The sequence below is a fragment of the Grampus griseus genome (genome assembly GCF_964374135.1).
Source record: "Grampus griseus genome assembly, chromosome: 19".
Taxonomy (NCBI): Eukaryota; Metazoa; Chordata; class Mammalia; order Artiodactyla; family Delphinidae; genus Grampus; species Grampus griseus.
In genome coordinates, this window is record NC_139013.1 from 15,146,565 (window position 1) to 15,174,442 (window position 27,878).

Below are 27,878 nucleotides of genomic sequence, written 5' to 3' on the forward strand. Positions count from 1 at the left end.
ATTCAGTTGTGAAGCCATCTAGTCTTGGAATTTTGTTTGTTGGGAATTTTCTTATTATTGATTCAGTTTCATTACTGGTAATTGGTCTGTTCATATTTTATATTTCCTGGTTCAGTCTTGGGAGATTGTGCATTTCTAAGAATTTTTCCATTTCTTTTAGGTTGTCCATTTTATTGGCATAGAGTTTTTTGTAGTATTCTCTTATGATTCTTTGTATTTCTGTGATGTCAATTGTAACTTCTTTTTCATTTCTGGTTTTATTGATTTAGACCCCCTCTTTTTTCTTGATGAGTCTGTCTAAAGGTTTATCAATTTTGTTTATCTTTTCAAAGAACCAGATCTTAGTTTCATTGATCTTTTCTATTGTTTTTGTTTGTTTGTTTTTAGTGTCTATTTCATTTATTTCTGCTCTGATCTTTATGGTTTTTTTCCTTCTACTAACTTTGGGTTTTGTTTGTTCTTTTTTAGTTCCTTTAGGTGTAAGTTTAGGTTTTTTATTTGAGATTTTTCTTGTTTCCTGAGATAAGCCTGTATTGCTATATACTTCCCACTTAGAACTGTTTTGCTGTGTCCCATAGACTTTGGATCATTGTGTTTTAATTTGTCTCCAGGTATTTTTTTATTTCCTCTTTGATTTTTTTCACTAATCCATTGGTTGTTTAGTAGTATATTGTTTAGTCTCCACGTTTTTGTTTTTTGCAGTTTTTTTTCTTGTAGTTGATTCCTAATGTCATAGCATTGTGGTCAGAAAAGATGCTTGACATGATTTCAGTTTTCTTAAAGTTACCATGACTTGTTTTCTGTCCTATGATGTGGTCTACCCTGGAGAAATGTTCCATGTGCATTTGAAAAGAATGTGTATTCTGCTGCTTTTGGATGGAATGTTCTGTGTATATCTATTAAGTCCATATGGACTAATGTGTCACTTAAAGCCCTTGTTTTCATATTGATTTTCTTTCTTTGTATAGACACATTGATGTATGTTAAAGTACCCTACTATTATTTTGTTACTGTCAGTGTCTCCCTTTATATCTTAATATTCGGTTTATATATTTAGGTCTTCCTATTTGGGTGCATGTACTTTTACAATTATTACATCTTCTTGGATTGATCCCTTGATTATTATGTTTTGTCTCTTATAACACCCGTTGTTTAAAAGTCTATTTTGTCTGATATAAGTATTGCCACCTCAGCTTTCTTTTGATTTCCATTTCCACGAATGCCTTTTTCCATCTCATGTTCAGTCTCTGTCTTTATATCTGAAGTGAGTCTCTTGTAGGCAGCATATACACAGGTCTTGTTTTGTATCCATTCAGCTACTCTGTCTTTTGATTGGAGTATTTAATCCATTTACATTTGAACTAATTATTGATATATTCAATATATGTTCTCGTTGCCATTTTGTTAATTGTTTTGGGGTTGCTTTTGTAGTTCTTTTTGTGTGTGTGTGTGTGGTACGTGGGCCTCTCACTGTTGTGGCCTCTCCCATTGTGGAGCACAGGCTCCGGACGCGCAGGCTCAGCGGCCATGGCTCATGGGCCCAGCTGCTCCACAGCATGTGGGATCTTCCCAGACCGGGGCATGAACCCATGTCCCCTGCATCGGCAGGCAGACTCAACCACTGCACCACCAGGGAAGCCCTGTACTTCTTTTTTGTTCCTTCTTCTTTTGTTATCTTCTCTTGTGACTTGGTGACTATCTTTAATGTTATGTTTGGATTCCTTCCTCTTTTTTGTGTGTGTATCTATTATGGATTTTTGTTCGTGGTTACCATGAGGTTTCTGTATAGCAATATATGTACATGTGTGTGTATATGTATATGTATATATGTATATTGATTGTTTTAAGTTGCTGATCTCTTAATTTCAAATGCATTTTAACAACCTTGCATTTGTTCTCTTCTCCCCTCACAATTACTCGTTTTGACATTATATTTTACATTTTTTTTTGTTTTGGATATCCCTTAACTGCTTATTGTGGATATAGATGATTTTACTACTTTTGTTTTAATCTATTAGCTTTGTGCATGGACGATTTAATACCTTTACTGTATGAGAGTTTTCCTTTCATAATTTTCACGTTTCTAGTTGTGGTCTTTTCTTTTTTGCTTAGAGAAGTCCCTTTAAAATTTCTTGTAAAGCTGTTTTGGTGGTACTGAACTCTTTTATCTTTTCCTTGTCTGCAAAACTTTTGCTCTTTTCACTAAATTTGAACAAGAGCCTTGCCAGGTAGAGTATTCTTGGTTTTTTTCCTAGCTTTTTCCTTTTCATCAGTTTAAATATATCGTGCCACTCCCTTCTGGCCTGTAGAGTTTCTGCTAAAAAGTCAGCTGATAGCCTTATGGGAGTTCCCTTGTGTGTAACTTGTTGCTTTTCCCTTGCTGCTTTTAATATTCTCTCTTTATCTTTAATTTTTGCCATTTTCATTACAGTATGTCTTGGTGTGTTCCTCTTTTGGTTGATCCTGTTTGGGAATCTCTGTGCTTCCTTGACTTGGATGTCTATTTCCTTTCCCAAGTTAGGGTAATTTTCAGCTATTATATCTTCAAATATGTTGTTAGCTCTTTTCTCTATTCTCCTTCTGGGATGCCTGTAATGTGAATATTAGTGTCCTGATGTTGTCTCAGGGGCCTCTTAAACTTTCCTCATTTCTTTTCATTCTTTTTTCTTTTTTCTGTTCAGTGGCACTGATTGCCACTACTCTGCTTATAGCTCACTGATCTGTTCCTCTGTATCATTTAGTTTACTGTTGATTCGTTCTACTGTATTTTAGATTTCATTTATCGAATTCATCATCTCTGTTGGGTGGTTCTTTATATTTTCTAGCACTTTGTTAAAGACTTCTAACTTCTCACTCTATGCATCCATTCTTCTCCCGAGTTCTTGATCATCTTTATGATCAGTACTTTGAACTCTTTCTCAGGTAAATTGCCTAACTCCCCTTCACTTAATTCTTCTTTTGGGGTTTTATCTTGTTCCTTCATTTGGAACATGTTCCTCTCTCACCTCATTTTACCCAACTTGCTGTTTTTATTTCTGTGTATCTGGTAGTTTGGTTACCTTTTCCCAACCTTGGAGAAGTGGCCTTTTGTAGATGTCCTTTTTGTCCCAGCAGTGCACTCCCATCTTATCACCAGAGCTGTATGCTCTAGGGTGCCCCCTATTGGGTTGCATGGGTCCTTCTGTCGTGACAGGTTGACTACTGTGGGCGGTCTTGTAGACTTGGTTGGCCTCCGGTTTGGTTGGTTGCTAGGCTTTGCCTTGTGCAGAGACTGCTGGCCGCTGGTTGGTTGGGCAGGTCTTAAGGCAGCTGGCTGGGAAACCCCAGGCGACCCCAGGGCTAGTGCTAGCTCACTGGTGGGCAGAATCCAGGAGAACCTGGGGCTGGTGTCCACTATTGGTGGGTGAAGCCAGGTCCTGGGGTCTGGCAGCTGAGCCCAGGGGTCCCAGAACTGGTGTCTGACCACTGGTGAGAGGGGCCATTTTCTGACACTGCAGCATGAGGCACGTTCCAAAGTTTGTGTTGGCCTGCTAATGGGTGGGGTCAGAGCCCATCCAGTCCCAGGGTAGGTGCTGGCCTGCTGGTGGATGGGCTGAGTCTACAGGCTACAGGGCTGTGGTTGTCCAACTGGTGTCCACCTGCTGGTGGTTGAGACTGGTCCCAACTCTAGAGCAGGCTCGCTGGTGTGTGGGACCATGGATTCTGGGGCTGGTTCCTGCCCACTGGTGAGTGGAGCAGGGTCTGTTTGCAGGGCCCTGGGGGCCCTGATTCTAGTGTCTACACACTGGTGTGTGGGGCCAGGTCCTGGGACCTCTGGTGGGCAGGACCATGTCCAGGGTCGGCTGTGGGGTTAGGAGGTCTTGAGGCAACCTGTCTGCTAGTGGGTGGGGCTTTGTCCCTACCAAGTTAGTTGCTTGTCTTGAGGCGTCTATGTACTAGGACCTTTGGGCTGTTGGGTGGAGGATGGGTCCTGAGGCTGATAAGCTAGAGGGAGGAATCCAAAATGGAGGTTGCTAGCACAGTGTCTACATTGTACAACAAGCTCCCCAAAATGGCTGCCGCCAGTTTCTTGTCCCTAGAGTGAGCTGTAATTGCCTCTGGCCTTTTTGGGAGACTCTCCAAGATGAGCAGATAGGTCTGACCCAGGCTCCTTTCAAATTACACTTCTGCCCTGGTTCCTGGAGCATGTGAGATTTTTGTCTGTGCCTTTAAGAGTGGAGTCTCTATTTCCCCTAGCCCTCTGGTTCTCCTGAAAGTAAGCCCCACTGGCCTTCAAACCCAAATGTTCTAGGAGCTTGTCTTCCTGGCACAAGACCACTGGGGTGGGGGAGTCTGATAATGGGGCTCAGATCCCTCACTCCTTGGGGAGAGCTTCTGCAATTATAATTAGTCTCCCATTCATAGGTTGCCTACCTGGGGGGCTGGAACTTGACTACATCACAACCTCACTCCTACACATCTTGTCATACCTTCTTTATCTGTAGATCTTTTCTTGTAGGTGCCAGTCATTTTCACTGATCATTGTTCTGTAAATAGTTGTAATTTTGGTGTGCTTGTGAGAGGAGGTGAGCTCAGTCAGGGTCTTTCTATTCTGCCATATTGGCTGATCTCTTTCAATTAGTATTTACATAGTATACCTGTTCTCCATTCTTTATACTTTAACCTACCTATGTTTTAATATTTATAATGAGTCTGTTACAGAGAGTATATATTTTGGTATTACTTTTGTCTCCAGTCTGATACTCTCCCTTCTGGGGTGGGGGGGGGGCGGGGCTGTGCCGCATGGCTTGTGGGATCTCAGTTCCCCGACCAGGGATTGAACTCAGGCCATGGCAGTGAAAGCCCAGGATCCTAACCAGGTAACTCCTGATACTGTACCTTTTAATTAGAGTTTTTAGTCCATTTTCATTTAATGAGTTATCAATAAGTTGTTTAAATATACCATCTTGCTATTTTTTTGTTTTCCCATTTGTTTTTTGATTTTTGTCCCTGTTTTTCTTTTGTTTGTTTGTTTTTTGGCTGCATTGGGTCTTAGTTGTGGCAGCGGGATCTTTGAGGCATGCAGGATCTTTTCTTGTTGTTGTTGTGGCATGTGGGCTCTTTGTTGTGGCGCATGGGCTCCAGGGTGCGTGGGCTCTCTAGTTGTGGTGCACAGGCTCCAGAGTATGTAGGCTCTGTAGTTTGCAGCACGCAGGCTCTCTCATTGAGGTGCGCAAGCTCAATAGTTGTGGCACACACAGGCTTCGTTGCCCCGCAGCATGTGGGATCTTAGTTCCCCAATCAAGGATCAAACTCATGCCCCCTGCATTGGAAGTGGACTTCACTGGACCACCAGGGAAGTCCCTCAGTATCTTTAATAGTTAAGGGTTTTCAGATTTTTTTTCTTTTGGTAACATGTTTTTTAAGTTAAAATATTTGTCCATTTCATCTACATTGTCTAATTTATTGCCTTTAATTTGTTTATAATTCTCTTATCCATTTAGTATCTGTAGGATCTGCTAATGGCCATGTGTAACATCCCTCTTTATTTCTTAATCCATCTAACTAGAGGTTTTACAGTTTATTGATATTTTCAAGGATTTGGCTTTAGGTTTCATTGATTTTCCCCTATTGCTTATTTATTTTCTATTTTACTGATTTTTCCTTTTTTCCTAACTATTTCCTTTACTTGCTTTGGGGTTAGTTTAACTTATTCTTTTTTAAAGCTTCTTAAGATAAAAGTTTAAATTATTGATATTAAATCTTTCTTGTTTTCTAATATAAGCATTTAAACTTATAACTTTCTCTTTTAGCCTATTCTAATTACATCTTCAAAATTTGATCTATTTGTATTTAGTTTAATATATTTTATGAAAAACAATTTTTTAATTTTCTTTGACCCTAAATTGGTTACTTGGAAGTGTATTGTTTAATTTCCAAACATTTGGGGCTTTTCTAGATATGCCATTTTTATTGATATCTAATTTAGTTCATGTGTGGTCAGAAAACATACTTTGTATGATTTGTCTTAAATCTGTTGAGACTTGTTTGTGTTCTATCTTGGTGCATAGTCCATTTACTCTTGAATAAAATGTGTTGTGAAATTATTGAAAGTGGTGGTCTATAAATATCAAATGCGTTAGGTGTCAGTATTCTTTAGAGATTCTAAATCTCTACAGGTTTTCCCCCTTTGTCTAGTTCTCTCAGTCACTGACAAACATTAACACCAACCATGATTTTAGACTTTTTAAAATCTCATTTTACTTTTGTCAATTTTTGCCTCATGGTTTGAAACTGTTATTTAAGTACATATACATTTGTAGTTGCTATATTTTTCTCATGTATTTACTCTTTTATTATCAGGAAATGTTCTTTTTTGCCTGTAGTGGTAATACTCCTCAGCTTCTTTTACTATAGCCCCATCAGCTTTCCCATGTTTAATGTTTTTATGTTTTTTTCCCATCCTTTTATTTTAAACCTATTTGTGTCTATGGTATTTAAAGTATGTCTCTTGAAGACAGAATATATTTTGAGTCTTGGTTTTTTACACATTTTAATAATCTCAGTCTTTTTGTTGGAGTGTTTAGTCCTGTTGGAGTTAGGGCTGCCATTTCACTCTTTCTTTTCTGGTTACCTAACCTGTTTTAATCTTTTAACCATACTTTATATTTTAGTGCAGTTTTAGGTTCAGACAAAATTAAGCAGAAAGTACAGAGAGTTTCCATTTATGCCCTTACCCCCTGACACATGCATAGCTTTCCCTACTATCAATATCTTACACCAGAGTGGTATGTTGTTAAAATCAATGAACCTACAATGATACATCATTATCATCCAAAGTCCATAGTTTACATTAAGGTTCATTCTTGGTGTTATATATTCTATGGATTTTGACAAATATATAGTGACATGTATCTACCATTATAGTATTATACAGACTAATTTCACTGCTCTAAAAATCCTCTGTGCTCTGCCTATTCATCTCTCCCTCTCCTCTATAATATGTGGCAATGGCAACCACTGATTTTTAAAAAAAATTTTTTTATTTAATTTTTGGCTGCATTAGGTCTTCGTTGCTGAGCTCAGGCTTTCTCTAGTTGCAGCAAGCGGGGCAACTCTTTGTTGTGGTGCATGGGCTTCTCATTGCAGTGGCTTCTCTTGTTGCAGAGCACAGGCTCTAGGTGCGTGGGCTTCAGTAGTTGTGGTGCAAGGGCTCAGTAGTTGTGGTGTGCAGGCTCAGTAGTTGTGGTGCACGGGCTTAGTTGCTGCACGGCATGTGCGATCTTCCCAGACCAGGGCTCGAACCCATGTCCCCTGCATTGGCAGGCGGATTCTTAACCACTGCACCACCAGGGAAGTCCCATCACTGATCTATCATCTCCATAGTTTTGCCTTTTCCAGAATGTTATATAGTTAAAATCATATATTATGTAGCCTTTTCAGATTGGACTTCTTACATTTAATAATATGCATTTAAAATTACTCCTGGGCTTCCCTGGTGGCGCAGTGGTTGAGAGTCTGCCTGCCGATGCAGGGGACATGGGTTCGTGTCCCGGTCTGGGAAGATCCCACATGCCATGGAGCAGCTGGACCCGTGAGCCATGGCCACTGAGCCTGTGCGTCCGGAGCCTGTGCTCCGCAATGGGAGAGGCCACAACAGTGAGAGGCCCGCGTACCAAAAAAAAAAAAAAAAAAAAAGATTACTCCTTACCTGTTTTTGTGCATCTGTTCCTATATCCTGTTTTATTTTGTGTCAAGCAGTACATTTTCATAATTAATTTTTATTTCTCTTTTGAGTTTGTAGTTATATCAGTTTGCATTATTTTTCTTTTGGTTGCTTTAGGGATTACAGTGTGCATCTTTAACTTAGCTTGTTTTACTTAGAGATAGTACTGAATTACTTAAGGTAAAATATGTCAACTTGCAACATTGTATTTTCATTTATTGGCTTCCCCATGGTTTGTTTTTTTGTTCACCGTGTGTGTGATATTTATATTTGTAATAAATGGTGTTAGAATGCCTACTTTAAACCAAGGGTCTACAGCCCAGAGGCTAAAAACAGTCTGCTATGTGTTTTTGTACAGATTGTGAGTTTAAAATAGTTATACTTTAAATGTTTGAAAAAGTGCAAAATCAAAATATTTCTGACCTACGTAATCAAAATATTTCTCACCTACATAACTTATGAAATTTAAATCTCAGTGTCCATACATGAAGTTTTATTGAAACACAACTTTGCTCATTCATTTTATATACTGTCCATGGTTGCGTTCATACTAAAACAGCAGAAAGTGTTTCAACCCCTGCTTGAAACACTCATGTTTTTTAAATTAGGAAGGAAATGAATATTTATAGTCTTTTATATACAATTTTTCTCAAACTCTTCATTCTTTCCTAAAGACCTTGTTTACCATCTGATGTCATTTTTACCTTCAGCCTGAAAACCTTTCTTTACCATTTTTGATAGTACAGTTTTGCTAGTGATGAATTCTCTCAGATTTCTTCTGAAAGTAGCTTTATGTTGACTTTATTTTCAATAGGTAATTTTGCTCAGTACAGGATTCTTGGTTGATGTTCTCTTTGGCTTTTAGCAGTTTGATTAGGATTTACTGAGTGTGGTTTTCTTTTGTTTTTATCCTTTTGGGGTTCATTAAGCTTTTTCAATATGTAAGTTAAGTTTTGCTTACTTTGAATGTGTTAGGCCATTAGTTCCTTAAAAATTATTCAGACCCTTTTTTTCCCCCTATTTTTCTGGGACTCCAATTACACCTCTGTTGGATTACTTTGAAATTGACCCACTGCTCTCTGTGTGTCTATTCATTTTTTCTTTTTCTTTCCTTTTCTATTCAGATTGATTAATTTCTGTTGATCTAGTTATATATAGGCATACCTAATTTTATTCTCTTATTTCACTTTGCAGATATTTCACCTTTTACAAATTGAAGGTTTGTAGCAATGCTGAGTTTAACGCAAGTCTATTGGTGCCATTTTTCCAACAGCATTTGCTCACTTCATTTCTGTCACATTGGCTATTCTTCAGTATTTCAAACTTTTTCGTTATATTTGTTATCGTCTGTGATCAGTGATCTTTGATGTTAGTATTGCAAAAAGATTACAACTCACTAAAAGCTCTGGTGATGATTAGCACATTTTAGCCATAAAGTATTTTTTAATTAAGGCATGTTCATTGTTTTTTAGACATAATGTCATTGCATTTAATAGACTACAGTAGAATGTAAATGTAACTTTTATATGCACTGGGTAACCAAAAAATTCGTGCGACTCACTTTATTGCAATAATCGTTTTATTACAGTGGTCTAGAACTGAATCTGCAATATCTCTGAGGTATTCCTGTATTTACAAGGTTACTGATTGCTCCTTTTTCTATTTCTAGTCTGCTACCTACATAGTGAAATTTTCATTTCAGTTACTGTACTCTAGAATTTTCACTTCATGCTTTTTTAGCAGTTTATGTTTCAAGATTCCATGCCAGGTTTTTCATTACTTCTTTAGATACATTTAGAACAGCTGTTTTGAAGCCTTTGGGGCAAAATCCAATACCTGGGTCCACTAGGAATTAGTTTCCATGAACTTTTTCTGAATATGGGTCATATTCCCTCTCTTCTTTTTCTGTTTTGTTTTGTTTACATGTCTAATTTTTGCTAGAAACCAGAACGTCATGAGTAATATAGTAATCTGAATTCTGTATGTCTTTCTGAGGATTATTTTTTGTTGTTGTTCTAGCAGACGATTAACTTGCTTGGAATCAAACTTCAAACTCTGCCCTCCCTGCCCCTCCACCTCCACCCCAAGTGTGAAGCAGCTGATAGCTAGGTCCCTTAAGCTCCCACCTGCTGCTTTTTACCCTGATCCCATGATGGGAGGTAGATTCCCACTGTGTTCATGTACTTTAGCTCTCAAAGAATTTGGTATATATTTATACTTAGATTTGGGGCCTGACTTTCTACATTCTCTTTCTTTCAGTGTTTCACCCCTTATACATCCTGCTGCTTTTTGTTAACTCCAGCTTCTGACACCTCAGTCCATTAAGGCTTCAGTTTTCTTCTGCTTAAGCTATGAGCAGGTTGTGGAATGCTGTTAATCAAAAATGCAGAAATCTCCAAATCTCACTAGGTACACTTCTGTTTTTCAAAACTCTTTGCTGGTGTCTTTCTGTTTGCTCTTTGCTAAGCCTCCTGTTATCTAACAATTGCTTAGTTTAACTATCAACCTGGAGTTATGGCAGAGTTTATACTCAGATTTGGGGTCTCATTTTTCCTGTAGTTCTCTCACTTCCAGAATTTATCGCTAAATCTCCAGCTCATCTACCAGCCCTCAATTCTGTCCCCTGTCACCTTTGAGGAAGCTCTTCACCTGAAGAGCTATGGGCTTTGCGGTACCTTCATGCAAAAAAGCCACAAACCAGGCTTCCCTGGTGGCACAGTGGTTGAGAGTCCACCTGCCGATGCAGGGGACACGGGTTCGTGCCCCGATTCGGGAAGATCCCACATGCCGCGGAGTGGCTGGGCCCGTGAGCCATGGCCACTGAGCCTGTGCGTCTGGAGCCTGTGCTCTGCAACAGGAGAGGCCACAACAGTGAGAGGCCCACATAATGCAGAAAGAAAAAAAAAAGCCACAAACCTAACAATTCTTACTCATTGCTGCCTTTTAAGGATAAACTCTCCTCCAATTTTTGCTTGACCAATTCACTCTATTATTACTGGATGCCCAAAGTCACTCCCATGCATTTTAAAACTATATTCTTCCTGAATAACACATTAATCTTGAAGAGGAAAAAATTTACCTCCTCAGTGAAGCCTGAAAAATTGTTCTGTCCTTGTAATACATTGTTATCTTGTACATACTTCTGTTACAGTACCCATAACACCTTCTTGTAGATTTGTGTTGACACATACTTTCTTGAAGGTATGTGTTACATGCTTTGAGGTTGTAACTTCTTGTGAACAGGGACAGCATTTTGTATATCTTGGCACCCTAGTAAACGAGTCCAATTTGGGGTTACAAAGTGACTTCACAATAAACATTTTTAGAATGAGTTATTAAATAAATTTGGTGGCAAGTACTTCTACCTTGATTTTTGTTTCCCTTACTATTTAAATCACAAAACAAGAAAAATGGTAGGCATTCTTCTTTACAAGTTTTCATAAGAATGCCACAAAGGAACAGGATCAAAACTAGTCTCCAATTTCTCGTCAATTTATTCTGATCACAGTTCCAAACCATTACAGGGATCAGTGTCATTCAAAGATGTGACTGTGGACTTTAGTCAGGAGGAGTGGCAGCACCTGGATCCTGCTCAGAAGATGCTATACATGGATGTGATGTTGGAAAACTATTGCCACCTCGTTTCTGTGGGTAAGAAAAACTCTCTTTGAAACTTTCAGTAGCATGCATTTCCTTTCAAGGTGCCTAAAATATGTGTGATCTTGATTTCAGGGATAAGAGGTGATGCATTCTTTTTGGTTGACAGAAAGGATTATTGTGTCTTCACTTGCATAGTGCAAGGTGTTAAATTTACTGTTACACAAAGGAGTATCTTAATTTGCAGTACTGAAAATTCACCTTATTGATTTTTCAAAGGTATTGACGCCTAAGCAACTTAATCCAAATCTTCCCTTAATCAGGGTGTCACATGACCAAGCCTGACGTGATCCTCAAGTTGGAACGAGGAGAAGAGCCATGGACATCATTTACAGGTCATACCTGTTTAGGTGAGTTTCTGACTTGCAGGCAGATGAAATCTGTGGAAAATAAATTTAAAGTGGTCTTGTGTTGGGTGACACTTTTGAAATATTTTGGTAGTGTCTTTTTAAAGGTTCCTAACCGTTGAAATGACTATTGTGCCTGCAAAAAAATTAAATCACTTTCAAATGTCACTCTCCCTATATAATAGACTTCCTTAGTTTGCTTGGTGTTATCAAAGATAGTTGCCACTCTTAATCAAAATTAAGCCTTCCTTCTTTTAGATCTTTTTCCTTCCTTCTTATAGATCTTTTTTCTTGATTTGTATCCTTTTTTAGCTTTCTCGGTCCCTTATCTTTTAGCCATTGAATAGATTTCTTTTAGGCATTTTTAAATCTATCTTTAAGAAAGAAAAAATTCTTGGCTAATATTTCTCTTCTCAGTTGCTTTTTCTTTTCCTTTCTTTTATAGTATTTCAGATTTGTTTGCTATGCTAACTCTAAGTTCCCATTCTCACCAAGAGTCTAGCTATTAATTTTAAAGCTCACTCACCTTGGCCCAGACTGATAATTCCATGGTTACCATTTTCTTCCATTAAACTTTCATGGTTCGTTGTTATATGGCTGATCATCTTTCCTGAAATCATCCCTTGGTTTGGGTAAAACACTGAATCATTCTTATCCTGATTCTCTAAGTGATCATTTATTTCCAACTTACTCTGTTTTTTTTACCACTCTGGCCATATTGACTGGAACAGTGCCTCATACATAATAGTCACAGAACTTTTTTTTTTTTAAGGTATATTGTTTCATTGGACTCTCAGTCTTATTTCTCTAATTTGTCCTCAAGAGATCTACCTTTCAATTATATTAGTTTCATCCACTCTCAGAACTTAAGCTCCTTGTTTTATGTGGAGAACCTCTAATACCAACATACTCGGCACAGTCCTCCCACCTTCACTCCAGTCCTTCACAAGTTCTGCACTATGATGCCTCACCCCTTTTGTGACAATAAGTTGAAAATGAAAATCACCAACTTTCCTAGCTCTTAAATTCATTCCCATTTAACTCTTTCCAAATTATTTTATTACTGCCTTGATACCAGCTTGATTGTCTCTGTCATAATCTCTTGTGGATCTCTTCACAATTTGTGTTTATCAGCCCGTGAAATATATTTACATCCTCCCATATTTTCATTTTTTACTCACATCATACAAAATGACGACTACCTTATTTAATGTCTTGCATATGGTAATTACAATTTGTTTTTGCTATAATTTTTGTCCTAATTTTTTCAATTTATATTGTTAACTTTCCTGACAAGCTATATCATCACTTGTTCCCCACTACTTATTATTATAGGAAATTGAAATTCTCCTTCATACAAGGACTACTATAATAAGCCCTCATCTGGTCTTTTCAACTTTATTTCTCTCTTTTGTGGAAAATGCTTGCTAATTTCCACTTTATCTAGTCTCCTAAATGTTCTCTATACATGTAGGGTCTGTCATGATGTCTGTACTTTTCATTGTGTTCACCCTTCTGTATAGTGTATATCTTTGAAGTCTTGAGATTTCTTCTCCTTTCTATTCCTTGACTACTCCCCAACATATCCACCTTTCCTTTTCCTGAATTTCCATGCTGCTTACTAACTGTAACACACACAGCTCTTGGATGTTATATAATTTGATACTTGATTGTACATTGTTTATGCTTAAGGATTCTTTCTTTCAAAGATAAGATCCTCTGTATCTTCTTTGCCATAGTATACAACATTTTAAGTAGTCAGTAGTTGCTTCATTTTCTGTTTATGGAGCTGTACAGGGGAGATCTCTTTTTCCTCCATTCATAAAGTATGTACTGATAAGTCCTTTCAGAAGTACTTGCTCAGGCCATGGTTCTGTACATTCTGATTCAAATGGTTGGATTCTAACAAACACTACCTATCTATGATATGCAGTGTTAATGTAAACTCAGAAGAGTACAAAGGCGATAACCAATAAAGTATTCCTTTATGAGAAAGGATTACTGTCAAAGTCTGCATTTTTCATGAAATATTTATGACACAGTGTAAGCTTGTAAAAAGATTTGTTAAAATTTTTTTTCTAGACCATAATTATTTTCAAGTTATAAAGAAGTAATGAATAAAGTGGTGGTGGGATATATGTGAAGGGTTTTGATATCATGGAGTAGTAACATTTTCTTGAAGATTATCTAAATATGATTAGAAATAAGACTGGAAGGCAAGTCAACTGATTAAAAGAACATGAGCAAAAGCATGTGATTAGGGATAAGGGAGGTATTTATAGGGCAGTAAATATTAGGCTTTGATTGTTATGGGTGAAATTATTCAGATATGTGGACAACCCTGAAAACTTGTTTGAATATAAAAAGTAAGTCTAGGTAATGTAAAGTGTTGTTTACAGGAGAAATTCCTTGTGTGTTAGTATTGTGGGTAATGGACTCAAGGAAGAAATAGATTTTTGAACCTAGATTTAACATTGTTTCACTAGATGTGGATGATAGCAAAGCAAAAGAGTCAAATATAGTTCTAAATTTATAAGAGAAATAAAGGTTAAGATTAATGAGTGATTTAGAACCAGAGTGAACAATCTTTCTGGTCCCCCATATGGAAAACTGGAGTTAAGAATGTTACCGTATTGGGGAAAGACTTGAATCTTTCTTTAAACCTCTAAGTTAGCACTTAAAAAGAAGAATAGTTATAATTAATGATCATGAGTTTTGTTATTGAACAATTCTGAAAGAAAATAATAACAACAGCAACCTGAATACACTAGTGAACATACCCCTAGTCTGTTTTAAAGTTCCTGTTGGAAGTGTTTTCCTAGTATTTCCCTCACAAGAAAAAATGATCCCCAGCTATATAGAGGATTATAAACACTAGGAAAATAGTTGATGCTTAGAAAGATTCATTGGTGGGTGTGTGGAAAGAGGGTGGTGGAACAACTGGAAGTATTTTACCTTACAGTCTAGGGATGAATATTTAAAAGTATAGGCTCAGGGGGATTCCCTGGTGATCCAGTGGTTAGGAATCCACACTTCCGCTGCAGGGGGCATGGGTTCAGTCCCTGGTCAGGGAACTAAGATCCCACATGCCACGTGGTGCGGCATAAAGAAATAAAAGTATAGGCTCTGATCTGTGTCCTCCAAATGCCTTCCTCTAAAATTTTCCCTGAACAAACTTTTCTGCTAATTTTTCTTGTTCATCCTACTTAAATCTTAATGCTCTTGAAAGGTTCACTTCATTGCCTCTGAATCCACCTATCCAAGCATGAATTCCTCTTCCACTATTCTTTTGTCTCTTCTCCTTACTGCTTCGTGTGTTTGTTTCACTTTCTGTATGAAGTTCTGGTGCAAAATGCAAATGTTACTAGTGTTCATTACTTATTTTTCATCTTTTTCCACACTGAGGCAGAGTTTTTAATTTAGGTTCCATGTCTTTTCCCAGGCAAGGAATAATTTGTCCTTGGTCTTTTTTGGCCTCATGTACTAGACCCTATTACAATTCCTTTCAATAGCAAATATGTGAAGATTCACAAGTTGTTATTAATTATATTCTTTCCTAGAAGAAAAGTGGAAAGCTGAAGACTTTTTAGTGAAATTCAAGGAACAACAAGATAAATTTTCTAGATCAGTTGTATTAATCAACCACAAAAAACTGATTAAGGAGAACAGTAGTGCATATGAAAAGACATTTACTTTAAGCAAAAACCCTATTAATTCAAAAAACCTACCTCCTGAATATGACACTCATGGAAAGATTTTTAAAAATGTTTCAGAATTAATCATCAGTAATCTAAGTCCTACAAGAAAGAGACTTAGTGAGCATAATGGATATGGGAAATCACTCCTCAATACTAAGCCAGAGACAGCTCACTCTGGAGGCAAATCCCATAATCAGTGTGGTAGGACTGTCAGTCATAATGAAATGATTATGCAATATCATGAGATAGAAACTTCAGCACAGTCATTTGGATATAATGACTGTGAGAAATCCTTCCTTAAAAAAGGAGGCCTAATTACACATAATAGAGCTTACAGAAGGGAAAAACCATCTGAATATAATAAAAGGAGAAGAACAACCAATATTGAAAAAAAGCATATATGCACTGAATGTGGGAAGTCCTTCTGCAGGAAATCAGTATTGATTCTGCATCAGGGAATTCACACAGAGGAAAAACCCTACCAATGTCATCAATGTGGAAATTCATTTAGAAGGAAATCATATCTCATTGATCATCAGAGAACTCACACTGGAGAGAAACCCTTTGTTTGTAATGAATGTGGTAAGTCCTTCCGCCTAAAGACAGCCCTCACTGATCATCAGAGAACACATACAGGGGAGAAATCATATGAATGTCCACAATGTAGGAATGCCTTCAGATTGAAGTCACACCTCATTCGTCATCAGAGAACTCACACAGGAGAGAAACCATATGAGTGTAATGACTGTGGGAAGTCTTTCCGCCAGAAGACAACACTCTCCCTACATCAGAGAATTCATACAGGAGAGAAACCCTATATTTGTAAAGAATGTGGGAAGTCCTTTCACCAGAAGGCAAATCTTACTGTACATCAGAGAACTCATACAGGGGAAAAGCCCTATATTTGTAATGAATGTGGGAAATCCTTCTCTCAGAAGACAACCCTCGCTCTTCATGAGAAGACTCATAATGAAGAGAAACCTTATATTTGTAATGAGTGTGGAAAATCCTTCCGCCAGAAGACAACCCTTGTGGCACATCAGAGAACACATACAGGGGAAAAATCCTATGAATGTCCTCACTGTGGGAAGGCTTTTAGAATGAAGTCGTACCTCATTGATCATCACAGAACTCACACAGGAGAGAAACCATATGAATGTAATGAATGTGGGAAATCCTTCAGTCAGAAGACAAATCTCAATCTACATCAGAGAATTCATACAGGAGAGAAGCCCTATATTTGTAATGAGTGTGGGAAGTCTTTTCGCCAGAAAGCAACCCTCACTGTACATCAGAAAATACATACAGGGCAGAAATCCTATGAATGCCCTCAGTGTGGGAAAGCCTTTAGCAGGAAGTCATATCTCATTCATCATCAAAGAACTCATACAGGAGAGAAACCATACAAGTGTAATGAATGTGGGAAGTGCTTCCGCCAGAAGACAAATCTCATTGTACATCAGAGAACTCATACAGGGGAGAAGCCTTATATTTGTAATGAGTGTGGTAAGTCCTTCAGTTATAAGAGAAACCTTATTGTCCATCAAAGAACTCACAAGGGAGAAAACATGGTAATGCAGTAATAAATGATGTGATTTCTTTGTGAAGCCTTTCTAAGTTATTGTAAAACTTTAGTTTTTTAAAAAAGCATGCTTAACATGTGAATAAGGTAATTTTAATCACAAATGTAATAATAATTATTAACTTAATGTACTATACCACATAACTATTTATCTACTGTTTACTAGCATATGAAATGGATATGATCATTGATATTGAACTCTTATCAGCAATGAAGCTAATTTTTTACGTTTTCAAGTTCTCCTGCTGACTCAGTTTATTTTTTTTAATTCTTATATAATACATGCAGAAGCAAGATACAAAGTGGTTTTAAGTATCAGTCTCCATAAGAGGAAGAAATTATGAAGTATATTTCTCATTGCACTCTGCGGAATAAAAGTTAGTTGTTACTTCCCCAAAGATTACCACTTCCCTGGCTTTTAACATGAAATAGTTTTTGCATGTCTTTAAACTTTATATTTTATTATACATTACAAATTTTTTGTCTTGTTTCACTCAACATATTAAAGATTCATACATTATTGCATGTGGCAGTAGTGTATTCATTTTCATTCTGTATACTTTTTCATTTTAAGAATATACTGCTATTTATCCTCTTGATGGATATTTGTATTTTTTATAATTTTGTGTTATAATAAAAATACTACTATAAATATTCTTGTATATGTGTGTGTGTGTATTTCTGTTGATTTTATATGAAGACTGGGATTACTCAGTCCCAGGGTGTATGTAAAGTTTTTTCAGTTATGTTAGATACTGCCAAACATCTCTCAGACCTTTCTCAATGTGAGATGATTCAATTTGGAGAGTAACAGCTCTGTAATTCAAGTGGAGAAATGTCATTCAACTGGAGAATTCCTGCTAAAAAGAAATCCTTATAATGTTATAATTGTGAGAAGGCTGTTAGTTATGAATATATGAATGTAATAAATGTAGAAAGACCTTAGCTGTGGCTTAAACCTTACACAAAATCAGAGAATTCATATTGGAGGGCATCCTACAGTTGTCGTGATTATAGGGGTACTTTTAGCAATAGCTTATGTCTTTCACCATCAAAGAATTTATACTAAAGAAAGGTTAAGAAGGAACATAGATGAATAAAATTTGGGAGTATAGGAGTCTATTCCCTTTAATAGAATTATGAAAAATATATATAAGTAAGCCTATGTATAATATAATAAGCCTATGTGAAGTAAGCCTTTTATACCTTGATTTATCTCACAGGAAATGTGGGTCTCGAAAATCCCAAATGAAAAATCACTGGAGATTTTGATGTGTGAGAGTTGGAAATCTAAGATAATACCATCTATAGCATCTTTTCTGTGAAAATAGTAAGCTCAACAGCAATTTGAACAGTGTTACTAAAGGCCCTTCTTGAGGGGGATTATTCATAACCAATATTCATAACCATACATGAAGTTATTGTAATAAAATTCAGTAGAAATTTAAATAAACTTTTTCCCCCCAATTCAGTAGAACTGTAAACTGTATCTAAGTAAGTAGGAAAATAATTGATAGTTCAAGTATCTTACATTAAAAATGTACATACAACAGGCCATCTGGCCTATAGAAAGGGGCACCAACTGCCAGTGGATTGTAAATGGAAACATGCTTGTCATTCCAGGTCTTGCAGATGATTTCAGAGCAGAAAAAGAACAGTGGGTGATGAAGCAAATCAGACATGAAAAAAATTTAGACTTGAAAGGGACGTACAATAAAAGATAAAATGCCATGTCTGACTGGACAGAACTTTGAGAAATATAGCCTTAACTAATAGTTATTATTTATGTTTAGAGTTTTTTTTTTCTAGTGTGTAGGCAGGATGAACATATTAGAATAAAATACCTACAACAAGTAAGATTACAGGATCTATATTCAGAGTTATGAGAACCTAGAAATTATTTCATTTGAATAAATCTGTGTTTGTAGATGAGTAAAAATATATGCTAACGATGACGACTACCAAAAGAACTGCATTCACAACCAAGGATGCAAGCCTACCTCTTTTTCCTGAGTATGTAGTGAGTTGGAAGCAAAACCCTCCACCAGCAAAAAGATTTTTGACTCACTGAAGGCTAGGATGATGGTTAGCATTTTTTAGCAATAAAATATTTTAAAATTAAGGTATGTACATTGCTTTTTTTAGACAATGCTATTGCACACTTACTGTAGACTACAGTATAGTATAAACATAACTTTTATAGTGTAAACATGACATACTGGGAAACCACAAAATGCATGTGACTCGCTTTATTGTGATATTTGCTTTACTGTGGTGGTCTGGAGCCAAACCCACAATATATATGTGTATTATATATGTATATTAAGGCCACGTTATGACGGACAACATATAGTTGGGGTTTTTAAGAAATTCCAGTTGGACAATGTCTTAATACTGGTTTTAAACCATTTGCATTTAATGTATATATACTGATATCGTTGGGCTTTAGCTCTAACATTCTTTCCTGTATCTCCCCTCTATTTTTAATTCCTCTGTTTCCCTTTCTTGCTCTCTTTTTCATTTGAATATATTTTATTATTCCATTTTAATTTATCTATTTAGCTTTTTACTATTTCTTTGTTTATTTTCTTTAGTGGTTCCTCTGGGGATTATAATACACATAATATATAGAATTCACAATATACTTTGAGTTAACATTTTAGTACTGCATGTTGAATATGGAAACATTACCACCATATTTGTCCCTTTTAGCCTCCCCTCTTTATATTATGATTATCATATTTACTATATCTACATCCATTACAAACTTCATCAGAAAGTGTTATATTCCTTGCTTTTTATCACAGTAAATTTTTAAATTATTTTTAAAAACGAATAATTTTATTATTTATTCAGCAATTTGCCATTTCTGTTGCTCTTTACTTATTTCTGAAGTTTCAGGTTTTTCTTTGATATTTCCCTTGCATCTAAAGAGCTTCATATAGCATTTCTTTTACAGCAAGCCTGCAAGTAACAAATCCTCTTTGTTTCCCTTTACCTAAGAATATCTTTTATTTACCCTTCATTCCTGATAATTTTCACTGGATAAAGTTTGGGGTTGACATGTCTTTCCTTAAAGCACTTAAAAAATGTTGTTGCACTATCCTTTGGCCTTCATACTTTCTAATGGGAATTAAGGGATTGTTCTCCTATATGTAATGCATCAATGTTCTCTGGAAGCTTTTGAGATTTTTTTCTTTGATTTTCAGCAGTTTGATGTGTCTCAGCAAAGGTTTCTTTTAGTTTATCCTTTTTGTGGTATGCTATATTTCTTGAATCTGTAATTTTAAGGTCTTTTACCAAACTCGGTAGGTTTTCAACCATTGATTCTTTAAATACTTTTTTCTTCCTGGCACTCCATTTTGTTGCTGAGCCCATCAAGTAAGTTCTAATTTTCACTTTTTCAGTTCTAAAATTTCCTTTTATACATCCGAGAATTATATAATAAAAATTTTAAATGTTTAATTTCCTTTTGGTTCTTTTTTTATAGCTTCTGTTTCTCTGCTTAGATATTCACTCAAGAGTTCACCTTTACATCTTGGAACATGGTTTTAATTCTAATGTGGATCATGTCAGTATTGGTGTCTTTTTCTTTTCCATTGTGAGTTTTAAAATTGTCCTGTTTGTTTGTATGTGGAGTACATTTTTATTATTTCCTAGACATTTTGAATAATTTGATTCTCTGAGTCTAGTTTAAATCCTATGAGAAACATAATTTAGGTTTGTTTGTCTTAGCAGGCAGTTTATTTAGATTCAATATGCAAGTTCCAAACTACTTTCTGTGCCCTGGGGTTCCAATGTCATTTCAGTTTTCAAAGAATTTGAAAATTGGAATTCAGTGTGCATTATCTTTTATGTGCTTCACCCAGTACCCACTCTGAGACCTGGTTGATGGTCCACCTGGTTCAGTTCTCAAGGCCTTTGGTATGCTGCCTAGTGTCAGATCTACACATGTGCACCCTCGAGTTCATATAATACTTTAAGGGATCCCTAACTTGAGTTGCTCCTCTCCCCTATCTCACTAGAACTCTTTAGTTCCCAGAGGACAACTTCCTGGATCTAGTTAGAGCAACAGGGCTTTATTTAGCCTTCCCATTCTGCTGTGGCCTTCCCACAGCTAGGGCTTCTTCCAGTGCCAATGAGTGAGAGAATAAAGAGGAAAAAAGCAATGGGATTTCCTCCACCTTCTTTAGAACAGACTTCCACTAGTAAGATAGGATTCCCTTTCCTCAGGGTTTAAGTATTTGCTGGCAGCTGCTGCTACCACCACCTACCCAATCCAGGACTGCAGCTTTCAGGACTAGTGTTTGCCTGCAGTGAGACCAGAAAGAAAAGAAAAACAACATGGATTTCTTCTACCTTCTCTGCTCCACAAAAACCCCTTCTCCCACTCTTCCAACTATAGAGAGTTTCTTATGGAGCTCTTTCCATCCAAGTTTGGCTCACAGTTTTGGGATTCAGGTTGTTTCAGTTCAGACCAGCACACCACCAGATCAAACTTCCAACTTCTTGTTTCCTTCTCAGTCTGTCTGCTAACATTTACTTTTCAGTTTTCTCAGCTGCCTCATCCATTCTGTCTATGATTTTAGTTGTGTTCAGTGGGAGAGGCAGGGTGGAACATGCTAACTCTCTTAACTGGTACTGCTGCTTCTTTTTTTTTTTTTCCTTTTAAATTCTTGAGTTTGGATGCATCTTGCTTAAAGAGCTGGAAATAGAGTGCAATCATGTGGTACGATTATGTCAAATTCTGAATGGTGACTGATAGGCAAAACAAAAGTTCTGCCTCTCAAGTCATGATTTCCTCCGTGTTTGGTTTCATTTTGTTAATATTTTCCTTAGAATATTTGCATTAATATTCATAAGCTCATTTAGATCTTTTAGAAACTATCTTGATCCAGTGTTTAGACTTCTAGTATGAGCTTGTAAAATTCTTTTAGAGATTATCCGTAGTTTTTACCTGATATTTAAGTATTGTTTTGTGTGTGTGTGTGTGTGTGTGTGTGGTACATGGGCCTCTCACTGTTGTGGCCTCTCCCGTTGCGGAGCACAGGCTCCAGACGTGCAGGCTTAGCAGCCATGGCTCACGGGCCCAGCTGCTCCGCGGCATATGGGATCTTCCCGGGCCGGGACACAAACCCGTGTCCCCTGCATTGGCAGGCAGACTCTCAACCACTGCGCCACCAGGGAAGCCCTAAATATTGTTTTAAAGAGAGGTTTTGGACCAGATTTTCATTTTCCTGCTATGTGTATTGGACTATGCAGATTTCTACCTCGTCTTGAGTCAATTTTAAAGAAAATGCTTTCTGTATATAATATTACTGATATTTTTAAACTCTCCATAAATATATGTGTGCTACCTTATTAGTGCTGTCATATTTCTCACCTTTACATTGATCAAATTTATAAGTCTAGTTTAGATCAGTGTTTTTTCCACAAAAATAAATTAAGGAGGTTTTATTGCTTCTTCCACTGATTTCCAATTTTAACTGTACGAACTGTTTTCTTCTGTAGTTAGGTTAATTTGTTCTTTTTCTGGTTTCTTAGGTTTGATTACATCATCAGTTTTATCAAGTGTCCACGATGTGACAGACACTGTTTCAGAACTAGGATTATAATAGTATAGTCACGTGGGGCAATGATGTTAGTCGTTGAATGATGATGCAAAAACAGTTCTGGCCCTATGTCTTGATTTCCCACATTTGTTAAAGGGTATTAGTGTTCTTCTAAGATGATTTTGGTCACCTCATACAGGTTTTGTTATGTAGCAACTCATTATCACTCATATCTGAGTGGTATCCTGTTTTAATACTGGTTTTCTCTTTGAATCAAACAAATAAAATATAAATTTCCAAGAGGAGGTTAGAATCACTCCACACTTTCTAATTGTAAGAATAAAAAAGAACCTTTAAAATGGAGAGAGTTGACAGTCACCACCTTAACCATATGATCAAATTTAGCCTCATTTTATCAATATGTACCTTGATATACAATACAAAATACTTTACATCATTTATGAAATAGTCTTGCAAAATTGTTTGATCCAAACTTAATCTTCTCTCTATACTTAGTTTCCAATGTAAATGGCAGAATTAATTAAATGACAACATTAGGAAACGAGAACAACAATCGAAAATATGGAACATCCTACAAGACTACTGCATGGACTCTAAGAAGAAAAAGTCATGGGAAAAAAAAAGTGAAGAACTAAACTAGCCTAAAAGAGACATATCAACTAAATGCAATTTCTGAACCTAGAGTTGACTCTAGATAAAAAACGAAAGCAAACAACTGTAAAGTCAATCTTGGGACAGCTGGGAAAATCTGAATGTGTGTCACATGATATATTTTAGAAGATGTGGTTATAGTATGGTTATGTTGAAAATTATAGGAAGATAAACCAAATATGACAAACTTTTAGCTATTAAACTAGGTGGGGGGGCAGTGTGGTAAATACATGTCCATTGTACTTTTCTAACTTTCCTGTTTGTTTGAAAGTTTTCATAATGGCAACTTGGAAGGTTTACTAATGGACGGTTTTCTCTTTGTTATCCTTTTGATAATTTCTAATAAACTTTGAATTGTGAGAGGAGAGTGTAGATTATGGGGTATCTGTTATTAGGAATTTATTAACAGAATACTGCTTCATACCCTTTTCTACTTAAGCAACTAGCTATATTCTCAATATATATTTACAGCCACTAGTTCCAGAGTATTTATTCCAGCATTAGTTTCCTGATGCAGCTCAGCAGGAATGAAATTGTCTCACATGTTCTCTATATTTTACTGGACTTTATTCAAAATCAGTCATCTGAGGTTGAATAGGAGAATGGGGGTGATTGGAGGCTCTTCTAAGTTCATTACCAACATAGTGTCTTTCTCTAAGAATTTGCTAATGATAATGCTATTAATTATCATCAGAACAACAGTAGTTAATATATTTGTCAAATAGTCTTATAAGGGTTTACACGTATTAATCCTCACAAAAACACAGGTATTGTCTTCACCATTTTACAACTGAGGCACAGAAGTAATATATTGGTATATTGCTGAATATCTTGAAGATGATGATAGGCTAGGTATGTGATGTGACCAAAGGCTTTCTTTCAGTTCCACAACTGATAGATTCTCCTCTAGTATAAGTTTGCTGGTATCCAACAGGAATTGAGTGGTTTTGATCTCAGGTGACCTCAGCCTGCAGCAGCTTGAAGCAGGATCTCAGTTCCCCAGCCAGAGATTGAAGTCAGGCCGTGGCAGTGAGAGTGTTGAATCCTAGCCACTAGACCATGAGGACCAGTGGCCAGTGACAAGGCCCTGGCTTATCTGCTTTGTAGAAATGAATTTCAACAAAGAGACGGAAAGTAGTGAAACAAGTAAAGTATTTATTTGGGGGGAAAAAAAAGTACGTGTGAATAGACACACAGGAGGCCTCAGAAAGAGAGCTGCGCCTTCATGGTAGTTTAAATCACTTAGGTGGGGCATCTCTTTCGGGTTTCCTCTGGCCAATCATCTTGCTTTGCCAGGTTCTGAGTCCGTATTTGGTATAATTCAGGGTCCTCCCCTGAGGTGCACATGCAACTCTTAGCCAAGATGGATTCCAGCCCAGAGGTCTATGGATAGGTTGGCATCACCTACTATGGGGTGGTGCCCCCCCCATTTTTGGCCTCCACAGAGGCCAAATGTGCACATGTAGTCAGGAAGGTCTTCTTGACCTCAGAATCGAAGTATGTGGTCTCTTTATCTTTTATCTGGACAGGACTCAGCTCCTCTTCACTTCTGCCATTATCTCTATCTTGGAGTATCTACTCCACAGGGGACAGACTCCAGCTGCTCAGCCTGGGGCCCGTCTATCTCCTGCCTCAGGTTTGGAGGTATTTTATATATTCATTAGATTAAGATACCTGGCAAGAGATCTTTTACGCTAAATAAGTTGCAAGAATGACCAAAAAAAAAAAAAAGGTTTCCTAAACATTTCCCCTAGTGTTAATATTCTATAAAGAGTTGAGTCAAAGAAAAAGTACCTTTGAATTAACACTATAAGGTTATGAATTCTCAGGTGTTCATAGAGACATGAATATTTGGCCTTCACACATTTCTTACATTTTTAGAGTCTTTTGCCATTATTAATTCTCTGGTGTTCAGTAAAACATGAACAAAATCTAAAAGCATTCCCACATTCCTCACATTCAGGGTTTCTACTTAATGTACATTCACTGATGTTCATTCTGTCTAAAGGCCTTCCCACATCATCGTGCACATTCATAGGTTTGGTTTCTCACCATTATGAATTATCTAATGATCTGTAAGGATTAAATGAAGTTCAAAGGCCCTTCCATAAATCTTAAATTCACACAGTTTCTCCTTAGTGTGCATTTTTTGATGTTGAATAAGTGTTGAACTCCATCTATAGGCCTTCCCACATTCATAGGGTTTCTCACCAATATGAATTCTTTAATGTTGAATCAGATGTGTCCTCTGCCTAAAGGCCTTCCTACATTCTTGACATTCATAGGTTTCTCATTACTATGAATACTCTGATGACCTATAAGGTGTGAATGAAGTCTAAAGGTTTTCCCACATTCCTTACATTCATAAGATTTCTCATCTGTATGAATTTTTTTATGTTGACCAACTTGTGCACGTAATCTAAAGGATTTTTCGCATTCCTTACATTCATAGGGTTTTTCATCAGTGTGAATTTTTTGGTGTACTCTAAAGTATCTGGAAGAACTGAAAGTCTTCCCACAGGCCTGACAGTCATAGGGTTTCTCCCCAGAATGGATATTCTGGTGTACTTTAAGGTTTTTGCCAAAACAACAGCTTTCCCACATTCTTTACATGTATAGGGTTTCACGCCACTATGAATTTTTAGAGTTGTTGACATATTCTAAATGCCTTCCCACATTCCTTACATTCTTAGGGTTTCTCCCCTGAGTGAATATTTTGGTGTACTCCAAGCTCTCTGCCAAAAAACTAAAAGCCTTCCCACATACGAGACCTTTACAGGGTTTCACTCCATTATGAATTTTCAAATGTCAAGTTGGTTGTTCACGAATTCTAAAGGCCTTCGCACATCCCTTACATGCATAAGGCTTCTCAGCAGTATGAATTCTCTCATGTTTGATTAGATCTGAGCTATAATTAAAGGTCTTCCCACATTCTTTACATTAATAAATGTTTACTAGGAATTCTGTGATGTAGGGTAAGAGATGTGTCTTTTCTGTGAATAGATATATTTTCATAGATGATTTTCATTTGGCTAAAATATTCTTTTTGAGGTTCTTGTTTCTTAATCTTGACTTTGTTCTGCCAGCTATTTTGGATAATGGAACCCTCAAGGTCAAGCATTTCACTTCTTTATCTTACATTTAGATAAATTTATTTCAAAAATGTTTTTGAAATAAATAAAGTCTTTGTATCATATCTGGTCTCCAAACGTGGAAAAATAAAGCAAGAAAACTAACAAATGTTGTTTTCCTGTACTGGGGTACAGAAGGGGGGCACAGGGGGACAGCAGAGATAAGTGATAAACTGAAAATACATTAGCAATGAATTTCGATAGTTATTATGCAGTTTGAAGAAGGCAAACAGTTTAGAGAATAATGAAAGCATATGTTGTGAGATCTGTTAACAATGAAAATAGATTAAATCATTGATTCTAAAATGTAAGTGTTCAATTAGAATCACCTCAGGAGCCTGTTGCAAGTATTAATTTCAGAGACCAACCCAGACCAAGTGAATCAGAATCTATAAGGGTAGGTCTTAGGCATCTATACTTTTAACCACTCCATCAGATGTATCAGAGGCAGATCAATGTTTGACATTCTCCGTTTTTTGTTTGTTTGTTTGTTTTGGTTTTCTTGGCCATGCTGTGTGACTTATGGGATCTCAGTTCCCCTGACCAGGGATTGAACACAGGCCACGGCAGTGAAGGCCCAGAATCCTAACCACTAGGCCACTAGGGAACTCCCTGACATTCTCTACTTACAGATTTTTTTCCAGTGGTTTCTCACTGCAGTTAGAACATTATATGACAAGCTAAAGATGGAAAACAAGGCCGTTCTTATAAGAACTCATCTCAACCACTGCCCTTTTAACCTACCTTAAAAATTCCTTGAAGGCACTAAATCTGACACATTATTTCCCATCTTTTGGAACTTCGCATTATGTTGTTTCATCCCCATGAATTCCCCTGACACAGCTCTTTATAGGCCTGACTCCTCATTCAGGCCCCAGATTAAAAGTCGTTTCTTCAGAGAGGCTGTATGATCAGAACCTACCAATTCCATGTTCATTATTCTCTATTCTAATATCTTGTGTTTTGATCTACTTTCACTGTTTTCAATTACATATTCTTTAATTTCTCATTTCTTAATTTATTTCCAGGTATTTTTATAGCCCTAAAACTCATGATGGGTAGATCTAATTCTACTTTATTTACTATTAAGAAACAAGAGCTAGGATACAGTAGTTTTTAAATAATTAATTTTAGAATAACGGAACCACTGAATTTAAGAATGAAAAATAAGAATAAAGGTAAATAATACAAAGATAAGCCATTGGGAAAGATAATTTGATGCCTATCAAAATACAGTTTACCATAATTACACAACAGTTACTATATATGACTCATTGCCTATAATCTCTCACATCTTCCATATACTTGTCTCACACTTTTCCTACAGTGATCAAATATATGTTTTCCTTCATCACTTTCCTTTCTGATGGGTGGAAATGAATTTGATCCAAACAAGCTCAGTTAAATGCACAAACAGAAAAGGTGACTGCATTCTTCTATCATCTTTACCCTTAAATATACATGTATCTCACCACAGTCGACCATTCTGCCAGTGGCTACTCTTCTTTGTCCCCCATTTCAGTAAGGCAATAGG

At 36.8% G+C, this 27,878-nt stretch overlaps 2 protein-coding genes across 3 annotated transcripts in view; both read left to right on the plus strand.

Moving 5' to 3' along the window:
• LOC309837135 (zinc finger protein 567-like) overlaps positions 1–27,878 on the plus strand; it is a 95,633-nt gene that overhangs the window by 12,160 nt on the left and 55,595 nt on the right. For both annotated transcript variants that reach the window (XM_082677503.1, XM_082677502.1), the window contains exons 4-5: positions 11,230–11,356; positions 11,626–11,712. In XM_082677503.1, the coding sequence (XP_082533629.1) occupies positions 11,230–11,356; positions 11,626–11,712 (214 nt within the window). The remainder of the gene's footprint in view (positions 1–11,229; positions 11,357–11,625; positions 11,713–27,878) is intronic.
• Positions 15,591–17,478, plus strand: ZNF567 (zinc finger protein 567). The gene has a single exon (XM_082676691.1). It carries the CDS (start codon positions 15,632–15,634, stop codon positions 16,988–16,990), a length of 1,359 nt encoding a protein of 452 aa, XP_082532817.1. The 5' UTR covers positions 15,591–15,631; the 3' UTR covers positions 16,991–17,478.